Source organism: Coregonus clupeaformis, chromosome 25 (genome assembly GCF_020615455.1).
Source record: "Coregonus clupeaformis isolate EN_2021a chromosome 25, ASM2061545v1, whole genome shotgun sequence".
Classification (NCBI taxonomy): domain Eukaryota; kingdom Metazoa; phylum Chordata; class Actinopteri; order Salmoniformes; family Salmonidae; genus Coregonus; species Coregonus clupeaformis.
This window is the reverse complement of record NC_059216.1, coordinates 6,673,051-6,696,507: the sequence shown is the minus strand read 5'-3', so window position 1 is coordinate 6,696,507 and position 23,457 is coordinate 6,673,051. Positions and strand designations below refer to the sequence as shown.

Here is a 23,457-nt window from a genome sequence, read left to right as displayed (position 1 = left end):
CAGGTGAGGGCTTAGGGGTCAGAGAGTGGGCCAGTTCATTTAACATGGCCCAGTGCCCCGGGTGGGTGGAGTTTGTACATTTTAGACCATTCCATTGGTCCTTAAGTGAAATCTCCACCCCTGCAGGGCACCGGGCCATGCAAAACAAACTCGCCCAGTAAGAGGGGACGTTTGACATTAAAATACAACTTGAAGCACTTAGTAAGTTTGCCTTCAAATCAAAATGCATGTCCAACGCAGCAGTGTGGTGAGGAGAAACACTGCTTTAAGTTAATGGATGCATCTTTGCAACTTTTCTGACAGACAGCGCAACACAATGCTAGGGCCTCCCCAACACACTCCTCATTGAGTTGCTGCGTCTTTTACACATCCATGTCTGATTTGAAGGCCCCCTTAGTCCGCAATAATCAACAATATACTTGTTAGATGTTAACTCTTGCTCTTTCAAGCACACTCAGTACTTCTATCCATCCCTCTCCAGGCGCTACAGAGACAGAATATGCCAAGGACCTCCAGAGCCTTCTGAACAACTACCTGCGATCTCTCCAGAGCACAGAGAAGTAGGCTCCGCTCGTAATAGTATACTTATGGCACCTTCACTATTGCTGTCCGTGTATCTGTGTGATATAGCATATAATGGTCCTCTGTAGCTCAGCTGGTAGAGCACGGCGCTTGTAACGCCAGGGTAGTGGGTTCGATCCCTGGGACCACCCATACACAAAAATGTATGCCTGCAAGTCGCTTTGGATAAAAGCGTCTGCTAAATGGCATATTATTATTATATTATTAATCAGGATCACTGGTTGGATTTACTGTACTCACTTCAAAACGTATAAATAATGCTCTCTCCTCCCTCTAAAAAACAAATATCTTTCCCCCTGTCCCCAGGTGAGTCTGCTGGGCAATTGAACTCTAGAGCAGCACATAAAAATAAATCATGCCACCCTGTTGTCAGCAAGCCGTTCCCTGAGGAAGGAACGTTCAAGGCTTTCAATGGCCATTGAAATACATTATTTATTTAACAATAGCTAAAAGTCCCAAGTGGACAAGTCCAAAAAGATCAAATGGGAAAAGTCCTATTTTAAAAAGTCTTTGAGGACTGTTCCATGGTCACACCACTGCAGGCTCGCTGAGGGATCCAAGCCAGTGTTCGCAGCAGTCCTCTCCTGGGTTGTGTTGTACTGAGTGAAAGAAAGATTCTGTCAGCAGATTGTGCTGAAATGCTGTAGGGCCAATTACAATAAAACTCCACAATAACTCTCCAAAAATTATTAAACAAAATTACAATAAGCCACAATAGAACTAATGAAAGGAGTATAAAGGTCATGGGGAAATAGTAAATAGATTTAAACAAACTTAAATGGGAAATCAAAAAGGCTTGATACAGTAATTTAAACCAAACTAAATGGAGGCAGGGGATAGTGGCTCAAGTAATGTTATCTAGTCACGAAAGTTAAGGTTTTCTATTGTCGTTGGGGGGACACTAGTGACTCAAATAGTTCAGATGTGAGCAGTGAGTGTTCAGGAAGAAAAGTCACTATAATCGATAATGACTTGTCGAGTGCGATCGAAAGGAATTCGCCCCGAATTGTGCTTCACCCTTCCAGTATCCCAAAATACCTCCTCTCTGGTTCACAGTAGGCGCACTACTGTACTGGCTGTGTGTAGCACACAAAGCAGTAGAGAATGTTGGCAGGAAGTGCTAGCAGGTGAAATGTTGGAAATGGAATATGGAGCAGTACTTAGCTTTTGGGAAGGGTGAAGCGTTCACCCTCCCAATTCCCAGAAAGGCCTTCTTGCTCAGTTTCAACACTGGTCCCGGTCTGCTCCAGCAACAGCACACGTTCTCCTCAGTCACCTCAGCTCCGGCTCTGCAGCCTCGCTGCTCCCAGCTCACGTCGATGGCGTGCTGCTTCTGGCATTGACTTTAAATAAAGAACAGGTGCAAGCAACTCCCAGGTCCCAATCAGTGACGTGTCAATTAATTACTCCTGTGATCAACAGGAGGAAGAGTTACAAGGGGCAAAAGAGGTACGCACCTTATATTTGTCTGGGTGAAACCCGTACCAGGTGAATTGGGTTCTGGGCATATAATGCAACGTATGGGGGCAGCTTTTAATAGATACATAGTCACCTCCATGACATACCTTTCATCACCAAAGCCCTGTTAGCATTTACTGTTCATGTTGCTGAACAATCCAACCCAATGATATAAATGGGCAATTCACACACAATATTCAGTTCATAAGCATTGACTGTAATACCTCTGCCGTGCAACAACAGCTTTCTTCCTGGTCTGTCAGCATGCTCCTTTGTAGTAATCTTACTCCCTCTCCACCTGGAATGCAATAACAACAAAAACATGAATAACAATGTACCTACTCAGTCAGTAACTTAGCTAACTAATGAATCATTAATAAAAATAAATAAATAAATAATAAATAATAATTAATGTGTACATATACAAGCCTATTCTTTATTAGCCAAATTGTACCAAAACAGCCTCTTTGCTACTTTTTCAGTTACCAATTCATCAATAAACAGTAACAAACTCGTTTGGCAAAGAGTGTTCTATAGTCAGTAGCAGGTCATTAAAATATAGTTAGCAAATATATAGTTTTTATTTTCTAAAATAACTAGCTAGCTACATTGATGAACTCAGGTAATGGTGGAAGTTAGCTCTTCCCAAGCAGTTTCAATTTAGCTAGGCTCATCCAACAGGCTTAAGCTGCAGTGAAACAAAGACAATACCAGACCAGACAGCCTGACCATGATCCTATTGCGTTTAAACTAGCTAACGTTAACTACCTAATGGCCTTTTTATCATCTTTATAGATAATATAAATATTTGTTTTCCCCTCGCATCTAGAGCTGCCTAATAGCAAGCCAGTCCGGTAGCTAAGATGCATACAATGTGTGACATTAGTTGCTATATGGGCGACGTTAGATAAATGAGTGAGATGAAATCCGAAGGAATGACATCACATCCGAAAAATATTTTTAGCTGGAATTATTGAGTCTACCATTACAGATATCCACTGGCAAATCTTTACATAAATGAGATAATCAAAAACACGTTGAAATAGCATTAGGATGAATTAGCTAGCTAGCTTTCTTACCAAAAATAAGTGTGTGCTGTGTGAAGTCCTCCATGTTGCAATGTGGCTACTGGTTAGCTAGCTACCTGGGATGTAAACATCACGTTGGTCCCACCTTTCATTTAGCTAGCTAACCAATCACTGGCATTGTAACAAAACTCAGTGCTGTGATTGGTCAATAGGGCTGGCAATCATATTTGAGTAACACGTTATTGTAGATTTGCGACCACACAAGTGCATTTCGAGAGAGCGCAGGCAAGTACAGTGGGGAAAAAAGTATTTAGTCAGCCACCAATTGTGCATGTTCTCCCACTTAAAAAGATGAGAGAGGCCTGTAATTTTCATCATAGGTACACGTCAACTATGACAGACAAATTGAGGGAAAAAAATCCAGAAAATCACATTGTAGGATTTTTAATGAATTTATTTGCAAATTATGGTGGAAAATAAGTATTTGGTCACCTACAAACAAGCAAGATTTCTGGCTCTCACAGACCTGTAACTTCTTCTTTAAGAGGCTCCTCTGTCCTCCACTCGTTACCTGTATTAATGGCACCTGTTTGAACTTGTTATCAGTATAAAAGACACCTGTCCACAACCTCAAACAGTCACACTCCAAACTCCACTATGGCCAAGACCAAAGAGCTGTCAAAGGACACCAGAAAGAAAATTGTAGACCTGCACCAGGCTGGGAAGACTGAATCTGCAATAGGTAAGCAGCTTGGTTTGAAGAAATCAACTGTGGGAACAATTATTAGGAAATGGAAGACATACAAGACCACTGATAATCTCCCTCGATCTGGGGCTCCACGCAAGATCTCACCCCGTGGGGTCAAAATGATCACAAGAACGGTGAGCAAATATCCCAGAACCACATGGGGGGACCTAGTGAATGACCTGCAGAGAGCTGGGACCAAAATAACAAAGCCTACCATCAGTAACACACTACGCCGCCAGGGACTCAAATCTTGCAGTGCCAGACGTGTCCCCCTGCTTAAGCCAGTACATGTCCAGGCCCGTCTGAAGTTTGCTAGAGTGCATTTGGATGATCCAGAAGAGGATTGGGAGAATGTCATATGGTCAGATGAAACCAAAATATAACTTTTTGGTAAAAACTCAACTCGTCGTGTTTGGAGGACAAAGAATGCTGAGTTGCATCCAAAGAACACCATACCTACTGTGAAGCATGGGGGTGGAAACATCATGCTTTGGGGCTGTTTTTCTGCAAATGGACCAGGACGACTGATCCGTGTAAAGGAAAGAATGAATGGGGCCATGTATCGTGAGATTTTGAGTGAAAACCTCCTTCCATCAGCAAGGGCATTGAAGATGAAACGTGGCTGGGTCTTTCAGCATGACAATGATCCCAAACACACCGCCCGGGCAACGAAGGAGTGGCTTCGTAAGAAGCATTTCAAGGTCCTGGAGTGGCCTAGCCAGTCTCCAGATCACAACACCATAGAAAATCTTTGGAGGGAGTTGAAAGTCCGTGTTGCCCAGCGACAGCCCCCAAAACATCACTGCTCTAGAGGAGATCTGCATGGAGGAATGGGCCAAAATACCAGCAACAGTGTGTGAAAACCTTGTGAAGACTTACAGAAAACGTTTGACCTGTGTCATTGCCAACAAAGGGTATATAACAAAGTATTGAGAAACTTTTGTTATTGACCAAATACTTATTTTCCACCATAATTTGCAAATAAATTCATAAAAAATCCTACAATGTGGATTTCTGGGGAAAAAAAATCTCATTTTGTCTGTCATAGTTGACGTGTACCTATGATGAAAATTACAGGCCTCTCTCATCTTTTTAAGTGGGAGAACTTGCACAATTGGTGGCTGACTAAATACTTTTTTTCCCCACTGTATGCTGTGAGCAGGGAGATGCTGAGCTCGACACTTAATTTATTGCGCTCAATTCCACTCTTGGAACGCAACAAAAAAAAACGGCGCGCTTTACACTTTCTTTTAGCTCCTCAACATGATCCTCTGCGCCCTCAATATTTTTTATCTCAACTCTCAACTCTCTCCACCCGTGCTCATTTTTGTGTGCAATTTTATAACACATTTCATGCAATTTTACTAATTTTGTCATAGGGTGGAGAGCAGAGGAGGCTGGTGGGAGGAGTTATAGGAGGATATGCTCATTGTAATGGCTGGAATTGAATAAATGGAACAGTATCAAACACATCAACATATGGAAACCACTTGTTTGACTTTTATTCCATTCCAGCCATAACAATGAGCCCATCCTCCTATAGCTCCCCCCACCAGCCTCCTCTGGTGGATAGACAGTTTTGCAGTTTTAAAGCTAATTTCCTGCATTTCTACACATTTTGCCCTGACTTATGCCATGTAAATATCATATCTGAGTGAGAGTGACTAACAAAATCAATATCACACCCTCTCCCTGGGCACAGATTGTCCTTGGTTTAATGTTGAAGGAAGAGCAAACATCTGAGGCAGCCGGGCCGGTGGATAAATAAATATTAGTTGTCCTTGTTTGGACAGTGGAGTACTCTCTGTCTACACATACAGTGGGTGTTACTAATGACTCTGTGTTTACACTTACTGTTTGTCACGCATTACTAAAGTGTATGGAGACCATAATGGGTTCCATGTGCTTATGTTACTCACAGGGAAACATGTAGACACTGCATTTTTAGTCAAGCACTTGTTTATATCTATGTAAGGGAAAAATTGCTGTACCAGTGCACTAGACAAATTAGGTCAGAGTGTATCCTGAAATTAAATCAAATGCACAAATCTAATACATTAAACATGTGCTGCATTTACAGTAGTGAAACCTTGCAGAAGCATAAAGCTCTGCAGTTTGGTTTCATAAGGAGAGCCAACCACAGTGAGAGAGCCAGACTGCTCAGTGAGAGAGCCACAGTGCTCAGTCGACAGTTCCGTTTCCTACATGCTGTGACTGCTCACACACGGGGGCTGGACTACTGTACGTGAGTAGAGCAGTGATTGGACCAGGGCTCTGCCAGTGAGTGAACAAATCCCCTCTGGCTTCCTCTCCTCCTTTCCTGATGCAGCGTGGGAGGAGAGGGAGGGGAGTTGATCTGTCTTCTCTCAGCCACTGAGCCTCTCTCAGCCTGCCTCAGCTCGCCACCTGCCCTTGAGTTACTGTGGATAGACGAGACAGAGAGGAAGTCGTTCTGTAGTCTGGCTCTTCTAAACTATATCTCTGCTGTGTTTTTATCCCTGGGTTGTTTAGATTTTTTCCCTCTCTGCTCTGGGGCTGTAGTGGAGTGGGGTGGAGTGGAGCGTTTGTCCCTGGCTAGCGGAGCTCCGATGGGAGGCAGTGCTGCCTCTGGCTGGGACTGGGGATGCTGAACGGGGGAAGGGAGGGCCTGTTTCAGCTGGGACAGCAGCTCCAGCAGCAGGGGGAGTACCAGGCCGCCCTCCACTGCTTCCTCAGCTCTCTGCTGGGGTTGAGGCACGTGCAGAGCTTCACCTCGCTGCCCAACTGCCTGCACCAGGTGAGCCAACGACCTGATGGCCAGACGATCACTCACTCTCACACCCATATGTATACATGCAGGAACAAACATGCACACGCATACTATAGACATATGTTTGCACACACACATGTCCATTCTACAGGCACATGCACACAGTTGTGGTGTACATAAACATGAGCACAGACACAAAACCCATTCACCACAATACTGATACCATACCTACAGTACTGACACTGTGTATGCCTGTTACTCATACATTAGCATATAATATACACACACAAGCCACACACTACACATACCAATACAACCTTGCCATCACCAATACCAATGTCAAACATCATGTTGCCACTCACAGCACAGGATCAGCATGTTTCCTGTTGACAGTGCATGTTGCATGGTGATGAGAGGGAGTCTGTCTGTCTCAGTAATATGCCATATTGCAAACCTGTGAATATGTTAGCTACTGTACCTCAATATGAGTGGTGGAAGTGGTCCATGTATAGTGCATAACATAATACAGTATGTCAGTAGCCTATTACCAGAAACTCTACTGTATCTGATGGATGCAAATAGCCTCAGATTACTGGGAGTCATTTCATGTGCATGCCTGTCTCCCAGGACAGAATATTGTTGTTTTGATCATGTTTTGTTGGACCAGATTACATACCTAAGGCCCCTGGATAACAATATGTATCAAGTGACCTACGGAAAATGTCTTAAATGTACAAACATAGCCCCTTACCCAATATCCCAGGAATGTGGCATGATGTTGAACAGACCAACGGCGAGAAAGAGAGAGAGAGAGAGAGAGAGAGAGAGAGGGTGGAGTTGTTCATTCCCCTCCACAATACAGTAGCTTATACGAGAATAGTGGAATGTGAATGATCATACATGGTAATATGAGTAGAATGCAGACAGTCAATTCATTTTGTAGCATATTCATATCACACAATCCTAATATGTGTTCTCCTTTGTGATTACAGATAGCTGAACTCTTCATCTCCGAAAATAATTGTATCCTTTACACACAAACAGAGGCCTTGTGAGACCAAACCCCTATCCCTTATCTGACCCCACTTCCAGAGAACTATTAGTACTATCTTTGCATGAAACCTGTGACTATGCTAGGGTGGCAAAGATTGTTTCCTTTTTTGGTGGCAGTGGCCTGCGGGCATGGTGAATTCCAGTACAAAATGTAATTTGGCTGTACAGAGAAAGCTCTGTAGAAAGAGGGAATTTGTGTCCATGGGACAGAATATAATCACAGCTTTGTCCCAAAATGCTCAAGGTTTTGAATGGGGCTCAAGCCTTTATCTTAAGAGGATTTGTAAGTGCTTATCTCCCCATAACACAGAGTATGAGAAAGCTAATGAACCTGTATTCTGCAGTGGCTGTGTGTGTCACCACCACCACCACCATTATCCACTACAGGCCAGAGCAGTATAGGGCTCAGATAAGAGGGGTGTAGTGTTGCAGGATATATAACCTCTTCCCATTGCACTCTTCTCTGTTACTGAGACATTGAAACACTTTTCACGCCAGCTCAAGTTATCTGCCTCAGCAAGACCCAGCTCTTCACAACCCATCTCCCAATATAGGTTGATTTACTGGGCTCACTTCATCAATAGATATCCATAGTCTCCTCATCTTCTCAGAAGTCATTTAGTTAAGAGGCTCATCGGTCATGAGAGGGTTAATTAAGTCTTTGGACATGAAACAGACACATAGCATCATGAATAATTATGGAAGAATGGTGTCATGTCATGTTAATAGTAACATATAAGCTTTATAGGCACAGGTCATTACCACCATAAGGATTTGAAGTAGATAGTTTTAAACTATTCACAAAGTAATTTGAGTTTTTATCATGGAACTTGTTACGTGGAACTCATACAGTTGTATGATCCAGACATGTATTTTTGTCAACACAGAGATTAGGCCAGAACAATGGGATACATGACAGAGTCTGATTGTCCCAGTTAAAGTCACTGCCCATTGGGCAAAATCAACATTGTTTCCACGTCATTTCAACCGAAAAATTCAATGTGATGACGTTGAATCAACGTAGAAAACTGATTGGATATGAAAAAAGTCATCAATGTAAGGGAATGTTGTATTTCTTTCACCTAACTTTTAACCTAAATCCAATGACATGGTGAATTATTTTGTTGATTTCACATTTACTTCACATGAGTTACCAAATGTAAGTCAAAACTAGACGTTGAACTGACATCTGTGCCCAGTGGGTGGTCCCTGAGGACAGGTTAAAACAGGATATTTATGTTACTGGGCAGAGCCAGAGTTGAACAGGCTATTAAAGTGCTCTCTGGGTTGTATTTGGGAAGGTTCCCTGGGGAGTGAGGGAGGTGAAGAGTCAGCCTAATCTAACTGACTCTGATGGGAACTCATAGTTTCACACGCACAGACTAAAAAGCATCAACTCTCAGCATCAAATGCCATAATAATAACTCCCAGTTGCTGGAATTCTTCTCAGAGCTGCCAGAATTCAGAAGTGACCTCTGGCCTCTTGGCTCGCATTTGTTTATTGACATTTCTTTCATGGAAAGTGTATTAATCTATCCATTCAATTTGTCGCTCAAATTGGGCCTCCTGTAGCTCAGTTGGTAGAGCATGGCGCTTGCAACGCCAGGGTTGTGGGTTCGATTCCCACGGGGGGGGCAGTATGAAAAATGTATGCACTCACTAACTGTAAGTCGCTCTGGATAATAGCGTCTGCTAAATGACTAAAATGTAAATTAGAGCAGTAAATAAGCCAATCAAACTGAACTATCAGTCTCAACATGTTTTCTGTTACAGTTTGATGTTTGTATAGACATTAATCAACACAATCAAAAACATTTATAGTCTGTTTTGTGGTATAGTGCTGACTGCATGAGAATAGTGTCACAAACCACATATGCTTCAGAGCGCTTCCTTTAGAAGGTCATCTCAACCTTGACATTCTCCACATCACGTGTGCTGCATGTGCTCTAAACTGAGTTCACCCTGCTGTTGAAAGGGGGTCTCTGTCTGCTTTAATGGAACTTGTTGGAACATGGTTCAATCACCAACTGAGGGTGGAAGACTTAGTACCTTCTCAGTGTGGGTTCGCTGCATTGTTGTTGTTGTCCTGCCAGGTTATAAATACCCCAGACCAGCAGATGTAGTGCTTTGACCTCTGTGGTCTGCCTGTGAAGTAACCTTCTATCCCAGATGGTCCTCGTCATACTCACCTCACTGTTGGCAGGCAGCATGGGGCTTTCTATGGTAGTGATATGGACTTAATGGGCCTCTGATCATAGTGGAATGATCTCCAGATTTCAAAACACATTAGACATTTCTCTTTGGGATGATTTTGTAAAAACATTTTTGAGGCATTAAGTGGTATTGACAGTTTTTTCATGAAAAAGCATTTTGATGGATCGAGTGGGTACTGTTTATATGCCAGAATATCCGAATGTATCAGTTGTGAACGCCTCTCCAGCCATCTTATTGGCATGTGAAAAGTGTTGTGTCTGTAATGGCCATCAATACTGGTACCGGTACTCCCTGTATATAGCTCCATTCTTATGTATTTTATTCCGCATTACTATTTTTCTTTTTATTATAATTTTTTTTTACTCGGTTAAGTCTACACCCATTGTATTTGGCACATGTGACAAATAAAATGTGATTTGATTTGAACAGTCAACCCTGGAGTTAACCCACAACTGTATGTCAGTAGCCCAATATCTCTACCTCAGCTGGCTATTATATACTGTCAACAAATAGGAATGAGGCACATTGCAGGATATGCAGGATGCTTAGAAGAGAACCATAGTAAATAAAATAAAATAAAAAAATGGATGTCTACTGGAGTCATAAAGTATGCATGGCACTGCATACACTGTGTTTCCTTCTGGCTAGTGTAGTCTATTAGGAGTGTGTGTTAATGTGCTTCTCGTGTATTTTACTAGTCATAAAAGGTAGCCTCTTTCCTTTCACATGGACAGTTATGACAGGGTTTATAGGCTACTGTCATTTAAAGATGCACTATGCAGAAATCGCTCCGCCATTTCCTGGTTGCTAAAATTCGAATGGTTCGCCTAATTTCAGTTTATGTGACAAAACAAGCAAGTATAGTGTAGAGAATCATTGTACCATCTAAACCGCTGTGAATGATCATTTCCATAAACAAAAATATTGTATTTTCAGCTGTTTGAAGCTGGTGTATAAAACCAAAAGTAAAAGACACAAAAACGGAACTTAAGAACGGGAAGCATGGAAATAACGGGCATAGCCTTTATTCACTGTATATAATACATACTTTTGTAAAGCTTTCAAACTGTGCTACTTTAACGGCAATCAATCGGTCACACACAAGCATTCAGAAATAGAACTAAGCAAAGTCTGGTCTCACATGCTACAGAGAGTTCCTACTTTTGAGAAGGCCATTTACGCCAGGCTGTATGTCAGTGTTTATTTTAAGCACATTTTCCTTGTCAAGCAATGCTCTTTAAATTCACCTGTAAAGTGTTAACGGTGTCAACATACAAAAGGATGCATTTATTTCAGTATGAAGAATGACTTTGACAAAGTGAACCAACTCGGCTCCTGAGTCTATTTTTAGGGACACATATTTAGTGTCTTAGGGACAGATCTAAATTTAATGGGTTGTCAAACTTTTTATTTGTTGCTTTGGGGAGGGTAGTGTGTTTTTATTGGGCCCAGGGGAGGGTAGTGCATTTTCCCCCTGGTTTACATTCGCTCTTCTGCTCGTATTTTCACTATAAACAATGGCTGTGAAGGTTTGGTGTGGCTATTATTAAGCTTTAGCTAGTGCAGGCCTATGATACTGTATGTCCCTGACTTTATTGTGCAATCCCGGTCACTTAAAAAAATATTTGTGTATAAATGTTTTTTTTAAACGGACAAAAAAAATCAATCAATAAATTAATACAAACTGTGCAGTGGCCAATTGATGAATGGAAAGCGACATCTGTTACAAAACACCAAAAAGTTCAACATTCGGAGATTGTCAAGCCAAGCCTTCGATACTGGGTAAACCTACAAGGTAGGGAGGGATGTCTATTTATTGTGGTGTTGAAAACGCAAACCATGATATTGAAGTGCCCGAAGTCGGTATGCTTTGTTTATTGGTTGTGTAGTGCATTGGCACAGAAACCTGTCGGTGGACACCTTGAGTTGGAACAGCCCCTCCCCCCAGTAAATTTTGATCTGTCCATTACGGAATCAGGTACCCAAAATAACTCTGGCACATCAACATTTACAAACAAAAGACTGCACTGGAATGCCCAGATTATTATAGTCCAGGCCTTCACAGAGACTATGATTTGAGCTGTCTGTTTAGAATGTTGGTTATGAGCCTGTTAATTGCGGAGGTCACGTTCAGGAGCTATAAAAAAACAACACATTGCAGTTGAGCCTGGCAAGAACAATGTTTCTGACTGCTACAACTGACTTAATCCCTGTGACAACTGAGCCTGATCCTTCACCTATATAAACAGACAGCAAGGCCCTGCAGTTCATTCAGGCTGAGAAGATGTTCTACGAGGTTGCTCTGATCGAGCTCACTGCTGTTCAGGGGAGCACAGGCAAGTACATTTGCATCTATAAAAAGGGGGCATTAAGGATGCATCCACAAGTTCAGCTTCTCGCCATCTAACAAACATATCAGAAGGCGTAATAGTTGGTAGAGTTTAGGCATGGACGGTAGTCGTAGAGCTGGGCCAGCACACCAGCCCCCAGTCATGGACCATTGTGCAGAAGTACAAGGAGTGACGAAGGATGCCGCTGAAATACTATGAGGGTGGTTGATGAAGCAATTTGATTCAGGTGAGTGAGGCGGGCTTGTGGCTAATGAAGATTGGATGCAGGTGAGCAAATTGGCATGGTTACTGCTCTATGTCCATATATGGAGTATCTTGCTGCACTGCAGCCTTCCATTATGGGTGTCTGGGCACATATATGGAGTTCCTGCTACAGGGCCGCATTCCAATATGAATGTCGTTACCAATGTATGGAGTTCCTCATTCCAATATGGAAGTCTGAGTCCATATATGGAGTTCCTGCTCTAAGGCTGCGTTCCAATGCAGAAGAACAAGCCCATATATGGTAGTTCCTGTTGTGGAATAGGCGTGTCATCTGAAGCTTAAAGCTCTCCTCCCAAAACTGTGTTATGAACTACACTTAGCACTCTAACTGGGTGATTAGGGGGTGCACTAATGAAATGCCATTGCTGTAAGCTACCAATTGTGGTATACAATATGGTATGCAGTGTATTTGTAGGACCTTTGTTATTGCAATATACCAATCTGAAATGATACCAGTGCAATGTGCGATTCTGTACAGTCGTGGTCAAAAGTTTTGAGAATGACACAAGTATTGGTCTTCACAAAGTTTGCTGCTTCAGTGTTTTTAGATATTTTTGTCAGATGTTACTATGGTATACTGAAGTATAATTACAAGCATTCCATAAGTGTCAAAGGCTTTTATTGACAATTACATTAAGTTTATGCAAAGAGTCAATATTTGCAGTGTCGACCCTTCTTTTTCAAGACCTCTGCAATCCGCCCTGGCATGCTGTCAATTAACTTCTGGGCCACATCCTGACTGATGGCAGCCCATTCTTGCAAAATCAATGCTTGGAGTTTGTCAGAATTTGTGGGGTTTTGTCTGTCCACCTGCCTCTTGAGGATTGACCACAAATTCTCAATGCGATTAAGTGGTCCCGTGTAGCTCAGTTGGTAGAGTATGGCGCTTGCAACGCCAGGGTTGTGGGTTCGATTCCCATAGGGGGCCAGTATGAAAAAAATAAAAATGTAAGCACTCACTAACTGTACGTCGCTCTGGATGAGTAAAATGTCCAAAAAAAATTAGGGTCTGGGGAGTTTCCTGGCCATGGACCCAAATTTCAATGTTTTGTTCCCCGAGCCACTTAGTTATCACTTTTGCCTAATGGCAAGGTGCTCCATCATGCTGGAAAAGGCATTGTTCGTCACCAAACTGTTCTTGGATGGTTGGGAGAAGTTGCTCTCGGAGGATGTGTTGGTACCATTCTTTATTCATGGCTGTGTTCTTAGGCAAAATTGTGAGTGAGCCCACTCCCTTGGCTGAGAAGCAACCCCACACATGAATGGTCTCAGGATGCTTTTCTGTTGGCATGACACAGGACTGATGGTAGCACTCACCTTGTCTTCTCCGGACAAGCTTTTTTCCTGATGCCCCAAACAATCGGAAAGGGGATTCATCACAGAAAATGACTTTACCCCAGTCCTCAGCAGTCCAATCCCTGTACCTTTAGAATGTCAGTCTGTCCCTGATGTTTTTCCTGGAGAGAAGTGGCTTCCTCACTGACCTTCTTGACACCAGGCCATCCTCCAAAAGTCTTCACCTCACTGTGCGTGCAGATGCACTCACACCTGCCTGCTGCCATTCCTGAGCAAGCTCTGCACTGGTGGTGCCCCGATCCCGCAGCTGAATCAACTTTAGGAGACGGTCTTGGCGCTTGCTGGACTTTCTTGAGCGCCCTGAATCCTTCTTCACAACAATTGAACCTCTCTCCTTGAAGTTCTTGATGTTCCGATAAATGGTTGATTTAGGTGCACTCTTACTAGCAGCAATATCCTTGCCTGTGAAGCCCTTTTGGTGCAAAGCAATGATGACGGCACGTGTTTCCTTGCTGGTAACCATGGTTAACAGAGGAAAAACAATGATTTCAAGCACCACCCTCCTTTTAAAGCTTCCAGTCTGTTATTCTAACTCAATCAGCATGACAGAGTGATCTCCAGCCTTGTCCTCGTCAACACTCTCACCTGTGTTAATGAGAGAATCACTGACATGATGTCAGCTGGTCGTTTAGTGGCAGGGCTGAAATGCAGTGGAAATGTCTTTTGGGGATTAAGTTCATTTTCATGGAAAAGAGGGACTTTGCAATAATCTGATCACTCTTCATAACATTCTGGAGGATATGCAAATTGCCATAATAAAAACTGAGCCAGCAGACTTTGTGAAAATTAATATTAACATTCTCAAAACTTTTGACCACGACTGTACAATAGAGAAACAAACCTCAGCCAGAGAGCCTGGTGTATCCCTTACAACCCAACAGGGACCATGTGATTTGTTTAACCTAGGTCCATCTTTATTTGCTGTAAACATGGTGCAGCTCTGAGACATTTGATTTGATTTGATTTGTTCTCCGCAGAGGCCAGTCATCTATCACCTGCTGCCTCTCCTCTCCAGACATCTGCCTTCATCTCTGTCTCTCTCTCTCTCTTTCTCTCTCTCTGTCTGTTTGGAGGCTACTGATTCAGCAGCAGCTCAGTGTCGCATGGGCAGGAGGTAGCAAGAGTTATGGGATGGACAAGGAAGACAAATGGCCATGCTAGGCATTATCTCATAAGGAGTTGTGTGGCGCCATTGAATACTGAGGCCCCTGATTCAGCACTGTGCCAGCTGCTCTGCTTCTCTCTCCTGGGGCAATGCTGGCATCACAATCACTCCACCAGCCTTTTCTCTCTCTTCAATCTCCTGTTCAAAGCTCGTCCCGTTTCCACAAGATCTCATTTTGATTACCTGACAGATATTGGACCTACCCTGTTTTCTATGCTTTCTATTCTTTTCCCACATCCTGTTCAAAGTGTCTGTCCCCTTATTGCCATTTCTGAACTACTTTACTTTTCTGTTTACCTCTCTCCAACATTAGGCTGGAAAAGCTTTTATGGACGCTAATCTCCACTCCCACCAGGGTCAGCTCAGGTGTTTGTGTCTGTGTGAACAGCTAGCTGTGCCACTGCTCTTGTGGGTGTGGTGCGTGTGCTGTTTGCACTCACAGTATCCTCTCCCTTCCCTCTTCCCTCTGCTCTCTATCTGACGTCTCCTGCTCACTATCCTGTTGGCTCCACTGTACCCTGCTGTTCAGACTCCACTCTCATCTCCACACTGCCAGCCCTGCCAGAGACCACATCGCCAGCCTTTTTCTGATTCTGTTTGCTTGCTGTGTAGAGAGACAGAGGGGGTTCAAGGGATATAAAGAGCGAGAGAAGGATAGAGCGTGAGAGAGAAGGATAGAGACAGACATTAGCGGGCGGCTGATTACACGCCCTGTGTGTGTGTAACAGGCCCCCATGAGGAGGCTTTGCTGGGCTCGTCTGGGACAGGATGGGCATCCCCAGAGGAGCTATCGGATCAGACCTACCAGGCACAGCATTTCGAGCGACTGGCCCAACTTTGCATCGTGAGTAAAAGGTACGTAGAGTTAACAAGAATAACGCAAATGTCCTCTCTTTCAATAAGGGCAGTGCTGTTTAGTACTGTTGGTCTTCCTCTCATTAAATGAGACGTCTTTGCTGTTTCTGTTCTGCTGACCTTTCTGAACTTGTGTTGGTAATTTCTGGGTTTCAAGTAAGGATGGGATGAGAAAGTAGATAAGAGAATTATGCCTGATATAGATAGCATAATATATAGACTGATACTGTAGGTGTTGTTGTTTGCTGTTAAAGGCTCCAAAATGCTGTAGTTATATTTATTAGATGCTGTACTTTGATATTTTGGCTAGCTCTGTTCCCCAGTTATTGCTTTTGAAAGGATGTATGAGTGTATAATATCTTTACAAGATGAAAAACAGTGATATTATTAATCAGGCATGAGGCTATCTCACTGAGGAATTGTTTGCATTCTGTAGTTTAAATTGGACATTTCTGAAATTGTTTCCCCCGATTGTTAGGGGAAGACGGGTTATATATGCTTATAGTGCTTTGAAAATATGGAGTCAGGGTGAAAATGTAGTGTTTGCATCTGTGGCCCTCATGCAAAAACCGCTGAGTTGAATTTACCTGTGTAGGTGGAGAAAAGGGACACCATCCGTAATGGGAGTTTCAAGTGTTACCAGAACACATTGATCCAATGTCCTTGATCCTAGGCCACAAAGACAGGAACATCCACATGTATTTGCCCCTCTTGTCATTGGTTGGAAGATTAGAGTATTTAGCCTGATTTGCTTGAGAGGGTGGAAGGGGGGAACAGGTATCCTGACAACTCACGCTGAATTATTCCACTGCTCTGTCGTTCGCTACATATTTTAGTCTGAGACTGCCGTCATTGAAGTCGTTTGTGGTGATGAGGGGCACGAGGAGTGTTGTTCAAAACAAAGTCATCAGCGATTAGATCGTCTCTAACCAATCAGAGTATCAAAGCCAATGACACATTTTCAAACCACCGCTTTACCGTGTTCTGGCTCTGGCCTAAACAATCGGTTTCTGGACCAATCAGATGGCCCCGAATGTGTTCACATTCGGTAACCTAACCTAGCAGGTATAAAAAGACGGCTGAGTGGAGTCCCCACATCCATTTTGCAGGGGAAACGGAAGTTAGGTTGAAAATACTGTATCCCTGAAAACCGGAAACATCTGCTTTCTTGGTTTCTGCTGTTTGATCTCTCATTCTTGTACTATACTTTTAGTTTAGGGTTTCTCTAGTATTATGCTTTTAGCCCTAATGTTTGAAAGAAACATGAAATGTACAAAATGCCCCAAATTCATCCACCCATTAGAGGCTTCCCAATCCAATGGACTTGTTTGGGTGCAATATTTTATTTACAGGGTTTTAGAAGACTATGAAAATAAAACATTTAGGTGAACTCATCCTACTACATCACTGGAGCTTGGGGGCAGTTTGGAATTGGGAGGATGTCAGCCTCTCCATCTTACTGGGTCATAGTCATTTTTGTAGGTGTTTATGAAAAGTCTATGAGATTAACATTAACCTTGGACACTGACGGAGTAATGAGGACTACCAAGAGATAACTGGAAGAGATGGACAGGAACTTTCTTTTGACTCATATAACTGTCTTTAGTAGTCAGTGCTAAGTCAATGCCAGCCCCCGTCTTCTCTCCTGGACAGGACGTTATCGTGCTTCCTGAATCTTTCAGCGCTGTGGCAGGAAGTACTTCGGCCGTTGAAGGGCTTCGCTGTACTTTGGCGATCAGATGTCCTCAAATTACATTCTAAAACAGTGCAAACAGACACCTGGCCATTACTAATGGAAGGGAACCATGGTTTTAGAACAGCGATCGTGACATCTGCCACACTACACAGGGCTTGCTCTACATCTATGGGCACACGTAAGGGCCGGAATCTGTCGTGCCATGCTATGCCCACCTAGCTCCGTGCCAGAGCGGAATAGCTGTGGAAGGGTGCACAGTAAACCAACCTGTGGGGGCCATGGCAAAATGGATAATAAAATGTATTTTATATGTCCCTAAAGTACATGTTTGTTTGAGGTTGCTTTCTATGGATGGAGGTTGTTGTTTTAATTGGTGTTGGTTGTTTGTCTGGAATTTCTATTGTTGGTTTTAGTTTATTTATCAACCGTTAGTGGTCACATAAAATGTCTCATGGGCTGCTTGTAACAGGAAGGACTGTGAACTATTGACACAGCCCACTGGGAAAAAACTTGTTGCATCAATGTTGTTTCCACGTCATTTCAACAACAAAATTCAATCTGATGACGTTGAATCAACATGGAAAACGGATTTGATTTGCAAAAAGTCATCAACATAAGGGAATTTCATATTTTTTTCGCCCCCCTTTAACCTAAATCCAATGACATGGTGAAATGTTTTGATGATTTCACATTGAATTCACGATAGTTGAAATCTCAACCAAATGTAAATCAAAACTAGACATTGAAATGACGTCTGTGCCCAGTGGGAGTAATAATCCATAAAATGTTAATTATCTTGTGTTCCTGTCCTTTATTTTAGACCTCATCTCGCTTTAGAGTACAGTGGGAAAGCCACTAAGATCCATCAGAGGGCCTTTGGCAACAACCACCCCATCACAGACAGGAGTCTGGAGCTGCTGGCCACCGTCTACGCAGAGATCGGCAAGACAGAATACTCAGGTAAAACCCATAACACTTTAAAGGCCATTGTCATGCTGAAATAAACATAGATGAATACTTACAGTAGGTTAACTCAATAGTCCTGAGTGTTCCACCATGGCTTAGTGTGTCAGCATGTTCTTCTCAGTGTGACAGGCGAGCACAGGCCGTGGAGAGTTTATAGTTGACAGCTTGTAGTTAAACTGGACCCTGAGAGGGAATTTAGTGTAGACCTTGTCACCAGGTTGACATAAAGCACTATCTTGTGGCATGACAAACCGGAAAACAGCTGTTAAGCCCAATAACAACTTAACTGCTTTGCTTCAGCGCACACATTGCACTGTAAGTGGCTTACAGAATTCCAGTTAGCCCTCCTACTGTATGATGTCTGCTCAAGGAAATGTTAAATTAAGAAACACACACACTTAGAGGAGTTTTATATAGAGCTGAACAGAAAATACTTCTTGTGAAATTGACAGTTTGAGGCCACTGTATTGGTGTGCTCATGCGTCACTTGTGTGAAAAGGAAGATGCATTTTCTATTGTTTTCCAAAGTTGCCGTTTTTAGGGTAGAGAGGTCTGCTGAAGAAGGCACAGGGTAAAATGTGCCCTAGATGTTGAGATCAGTTGTTGAGTCAGCGCTCACAGACAGGGGTGCTCAGTAGAGCAGGATATGTGTAGGACCTGGGGTGCGAAGACAACGGTTCACATTGTACGTTCCTATTCATGCCAGTTGACCTTCTTGGCCATATCCTTGGTAAAATGAATGTCAATAAGTACAGAAAACAGCTGAAGCATGGACACAGTTTGTCCTTGCAATGTAAGCCAGGTCACTGTCAGGGTACACATTTAATTAATGTGTTTCTGTTTGCTCTCTGTGTAACCTCAACTTTCTTTTGTATGCAAAGCATGATTTCTTTGTGACCTAAAATGGCTGTCATAGAGTTGTCATTGTGGGTGTGTGCTGCACAACATTTATTGATAGTTGGACAGTCTACATGTTGCATATTCAGTCTATTGCACATCTATCATAATACAAAGCCAGTGCAGTGCTTTTGTGATCTGGAAATGTGTGTGTTGTAAGTACCCATTGCACTGTAACTGTGCATATAGTAAATGGCCATGATGGAGCCAACACTGATGTTTTTCACAGAAATGTTTGTTTTTGTATTTTGAACTTTAATCTTCAGCTCTATCTACACAGTAGCTGTCTGCATGTTTACTGGTACCTTGGATCCAGGTTCCATCGGTAGTCAGAGACTAATGTTTACTCATGGTTAACCCCTTAGACTCCCTGGGCCAGTGTGTGTCAGCGCTTTCCAAGAGGTTTGCTGCTGCCGAGTCCTTCAGAGACACACTCAACAACGGTCTTCCCCATTCCCACTCCCATTCCCATTCCCACCGGGATAAACGCTCCGAGGTCCGGCACAGGAAAGACCCCCGCCCACTGGAGGACACACCAAAACCCAAGGTGACACTCTATTTTCAAGAAGAATACTTTTTTTTAATGACTGAAATGTCCTCAAAACTGATGTCCATTGTGTCCTCACTTCTAAAGATATCTCACCCTCTCCTCAGGTCACTAACGCTAAAATCCCCATGTCCATACTGAAGAGGTCTGGCTCAGGATCAGACTCAGAGCCCAGCCATAGACGGAAAGGCGAGCGGCGGGTCCGGTTCAGGGAGCCTGAAACCACTGTGCATGGTGAGAGAGACATCAGGATAAGAGATCAAACATATGGAGGCCATGAGGACTAGATCTTTCCGAACTTTAAAAGTTTGAGCCCATTCAGTGCATGTAACGATCCGAGGAGAGATGACGTGTTGCCCTCTGGTGCATTCTCACCTCTACCCAGTCACTCTCACTCCTCTCTACTGCACTGGAAGGCCCTGGTCTGCGGAAACACATTAACAGTTGAAGTCGGAAGTCTACATACACTTAGGTTGGAGTCATTAAAACTAATTTTTCAACCACTCCACAAATTTCTTGTTAACAAACTATAGTTTTGGCAAGTTGGTTAGGACATCTACTTTGTGCATGACACAAGTAATTTTTCCAACAATTGTTTACAGACAGATTATTTCACTTATAATTCACTGTATCCCAATTCCAGTGGGTCAGAAAATGAATTTACATACACTAAGTTGACTGTGACTTTAAACAGCTTGGAAAATTCCAGAAAATGATGTCATGGCTTTAGAAGCTTCTGATAGGCTAATTGACATCATTTGAGTCAATTGGAAGTGTACCTGTGGATGTATTTCAAGGCCTACCTTCAAACTCAGTGCCTCTTTGCTTGACATCATATAGACCTCCACAAGTCTGGTTCATCCTTGGGAGCAATTTCCAAACGCCTGAAGGTACCACGTTAATCTGTACAAACAATAGTATGCAAGTATAAACACCATGGGACCACGCAGCCGTCATACTGCTCAGGAAGGAGACGCGTTCTGTCTCCTAGAGATGAACGTACTTTGGTGCGAAAAGTGCAAATAAATCCCAGAACAACAGGAAAGGACCTTGTGAAGATGCTGGAGGAAACAGGTACAAAAGTATCTATATCCACAGTAAAACGAGTCCTATATCGACATAACCTGAAAGGACGCTCAGCAAGGAAGAAGCCACTACTCCAAAACCGCCATATGGACAATGACCCCAAGCATACTTCCAAAGTTGTGGCAAAATGGCTTAAGGACAACAAAGTCAAGGTATTGGAGTGGCCATCACAAAGCCCTGACCTCAATCATATAGAACATTTAGGAGCAGAACTGAAAAAGCGTGTGCGAGCAAGGAGGCCTACAAACCTGAATCAGTTACACCAGCTCTGTCAGGAGGAATGGGCCAAAATTCACCCAACTTATTGTGGGAAGCTTGTGGAAGGCTTGACACAAGTTAAACAATTTAAAGGCAATGCTACCAAATACTAATTGAGTGAATGTAAACTTCTGACCCACTGGGAATGTGATGAAATAAATAAAAGCTGAAATAAATAATTCTCTCTACTATTATTCTGACATTTCAGATTCTTAAAATAAAGTGGTGATCCTAACTGACCTAAGACAGGGAATTTTTACTAGGATTAAATGTCAGGAATTGTGAAAAACTGAGTTTAACTGTAGCTGAGGTGTATGTAAACTTCCGACTTCAACTGTATCATTGGACTGACTCAGCTCTATTCCACTGGGTTTTAGAGAAATAAACACTCACTATATCAAAATGTATAAAACAATGCTTAGTAATACATTGGTGAGATATACTGCTAAATCTACTGTTCTCCTAATTCTCTATGGGGCACTACTATTGAACCTCACAAAGGGATCTGCGTTGTTATGGCTTAGCTGTAAAAGAAAATGAACAAGATACAGTTGAATCCTGTGATTAGATCGTGAAACACTGTCCCTTGAGGATACTGTAGTATTTAATGTAACGCTGAATTTACAAAAATAACAAACATGAGCAAGCTATTTACACTTCATGATTAATTATGCATGCAAATGAGGCAGCCTTTTATTTATTTATTTACTTGCTTCTTGTCTATCGGTTTCGCAGACATTCCATACTATGACCGTTTAGTTGGTAAGTCTGTCTGACAGTGGTCCCAATTATTAACTCACTAAGAGCATGGAGCAAGTGTCACCCTCATTGACTGGTCATTAGTGACTTGTTATACTAAATCTGTGTAGGGAAGACTGTTGTGTGGTGCTTAATATGAGAATATGCAATCATAGACATTTTAATATTGCACTGTGATGCATGGGTATTCCTCCCTCAATTGTACCCACTTTTGATATTGCATATTCCAGTTCAGTATCTGGTGTATGGCACTTTTTATACTGGTAATAAAGAGACAACCAAAAAACTGAAAATCAGGCCTTTAGCTACAATGGGGTGGAGAAAGGTCATTTTGGCATCAGGAAGACGACATGCCCCTCCCTCCTGAACGTGCAGACTGGATGAGCCTTTACAAATCATAAATCATTCAACAGTTTGTTGTTGGTCTCTTTTGGTTCACAGCCTATGACACATCACCGCCCCGCCCCCACCTGGCCCTGTTCACCTGCCTGTTCCTGCTGATGTCACTGCTGGGCGTGGCCATGTTCTGCACAGAGCGCCGGCGCCCACAGCGTGTTTGTGAGGAGCTGGAGGCCTTGCTGGCTGTCTACCTGATACACATAAAACAGCTGCTGTGGGGCTGCTGGATCTGGATAACCATGCAGTGACTGGGACCCACCAGAGGGGGAGACGTGGAGGACTGCATTCACTCTCTTCATTACATGTCCCTTGAGGTGCCCTACCTTGCCTGGTCCACGAGCACCTCAGTCATACACACTGACTATCTATCTATGGTGTTGAGATGTGCACCCCTACTGCTATGCTCACACCCATATATGGAGAAATGTGTAATCCCAGAGATATTTAGCCTCCATGCCTGCATACTGTATGTACTTAGGTGGTGGGTTTGCTGCCATGTTCGTTTTGTTGATAAGACGTTTTGCACATCAGCAATGTCGACGCTCACTGGTTATGATCACTTAATCGCTACAATAATTTACATTTTCCATTCTTGACACAATCTATTGTGACTGTATGTTTCATGGAATGCCAAATTAATTGTATTTATTTAATTACAATACTACGTCATTTGTGTACTTAAAAGCTAACTACAGATATGAATGTGTATATACCGTATACTAAGGACTATCACAATATTACGCCTTGTTATTGCACATAATTGAATGTATAAAGTGTGAAAAACTGCTTTGAGTTGGCACAAAACACCCTTACCGTCTAAGATAAGGATTATGGATTGAGTCCAGCACAATGTGACCACCTTTTGAAAAGGATTGCTGAAACAGGCACGGGACTGCTTCACTTCACAGTGCCAGGTTGAACTAGCAAATTGACAACACCATCTTTCTTTTACAGCATAAATACTGCAGTCCAGCATTTCCCAATCTCAGTCCTCGGGACCCCAAGGGGTGCACGTTTTGGTTTTTG

At 42.8% G+C, this 23,457-nt stretch overlaps 1 protein-coding gene and 1 long non-coding RNA gene across 3 annotated transcripts; one reads left to right on the top strand and one right to left on the bottom strand.

Moving 5' to 3' along the window:
- Window positions 1-994: 994 nt before the first annotated feature.
- Window positions 995-3,201, bottom strand: LOC121539312. The gene is made up of 3 exons (XR_005995350.1): window positions 3,120-3,201; window positions 2,265-2,338; window positions 995-1,991 (listed from the first exon to the last, which is right to left on the bottom strand). It is a non-coding gene; the product is annotated as an uncharacterized LOC121539312 (long non-coding RNA).
- A 2,893-nt stretch (window positions 3,202-6,094) lies between these two features.
- c25h14orf180 (chromosome 25 C14orf180 homolog) lies at window positions 6,095-23,217 on the top strand. Of its 2 annotated transcripts, XM_041847709.2 has the most exons (9): window positions 6,095-6,592; window positions 7,558-7,588; window positions 12,082-12,168; window positions 15,697-15,823; window positions 18,340-18,479; window positions 19,748-19,929; window positions 20,037-20,163; window positions 22,009-22,035; window positions 22,474-23,217. In XM_041847709.2, exons 1-9 carry the CDS (start codon window positions 6,440-6,442, stop codon window positions 22,677-22,679), a joined length of 1,080 nt encoding a protein of 359 aa, XP_041703643.1. In that variant the 5' UTR covers window positions 6,095-6,439; the 3' UTR covers window positions 22,680-23,217. The 2 variants fall into 2 exon arrangements, with proteins under 2 accessions (XP_041703643.1, XP_041703644.1); XM_041847710.2 differs by lacking the exon at window positions 22,009-22,035 and having other exon boundaries at window positions 6,102-6,592.
- The last annotated feature ends 240 nt before the right edge of the window (window positions 23,218-23,457 follow it).

What these genes read in the sequence shown, in the direction of transcription:
- c25h14orf180 (XM_041847709.2), top strand. Translation starts at nt 6,440, where the DNA reads ATGCTGAACGGGGGAAGGGAGGGCCTGTTTCAGCTGGGACAGCAGCTC. An exon ending in TGCTGTTCAGGGGAGCACAG is followed by an intron (nt 12,169 to 15,696) that starts GCAAGTACATTT and finishes TGTGTGTAACAG; the next exon opens with GCCCCCATGAGGAGGCTTTG. An exon ending in AGGACACACCAAAACCCAAG is followed by an intron (nt 19,930 to 20,036) that starts GTGACACTCTAT and finishes CCCTCTCCTCAG; the next exon opens with GTCACTAACGCTAAAATCCC.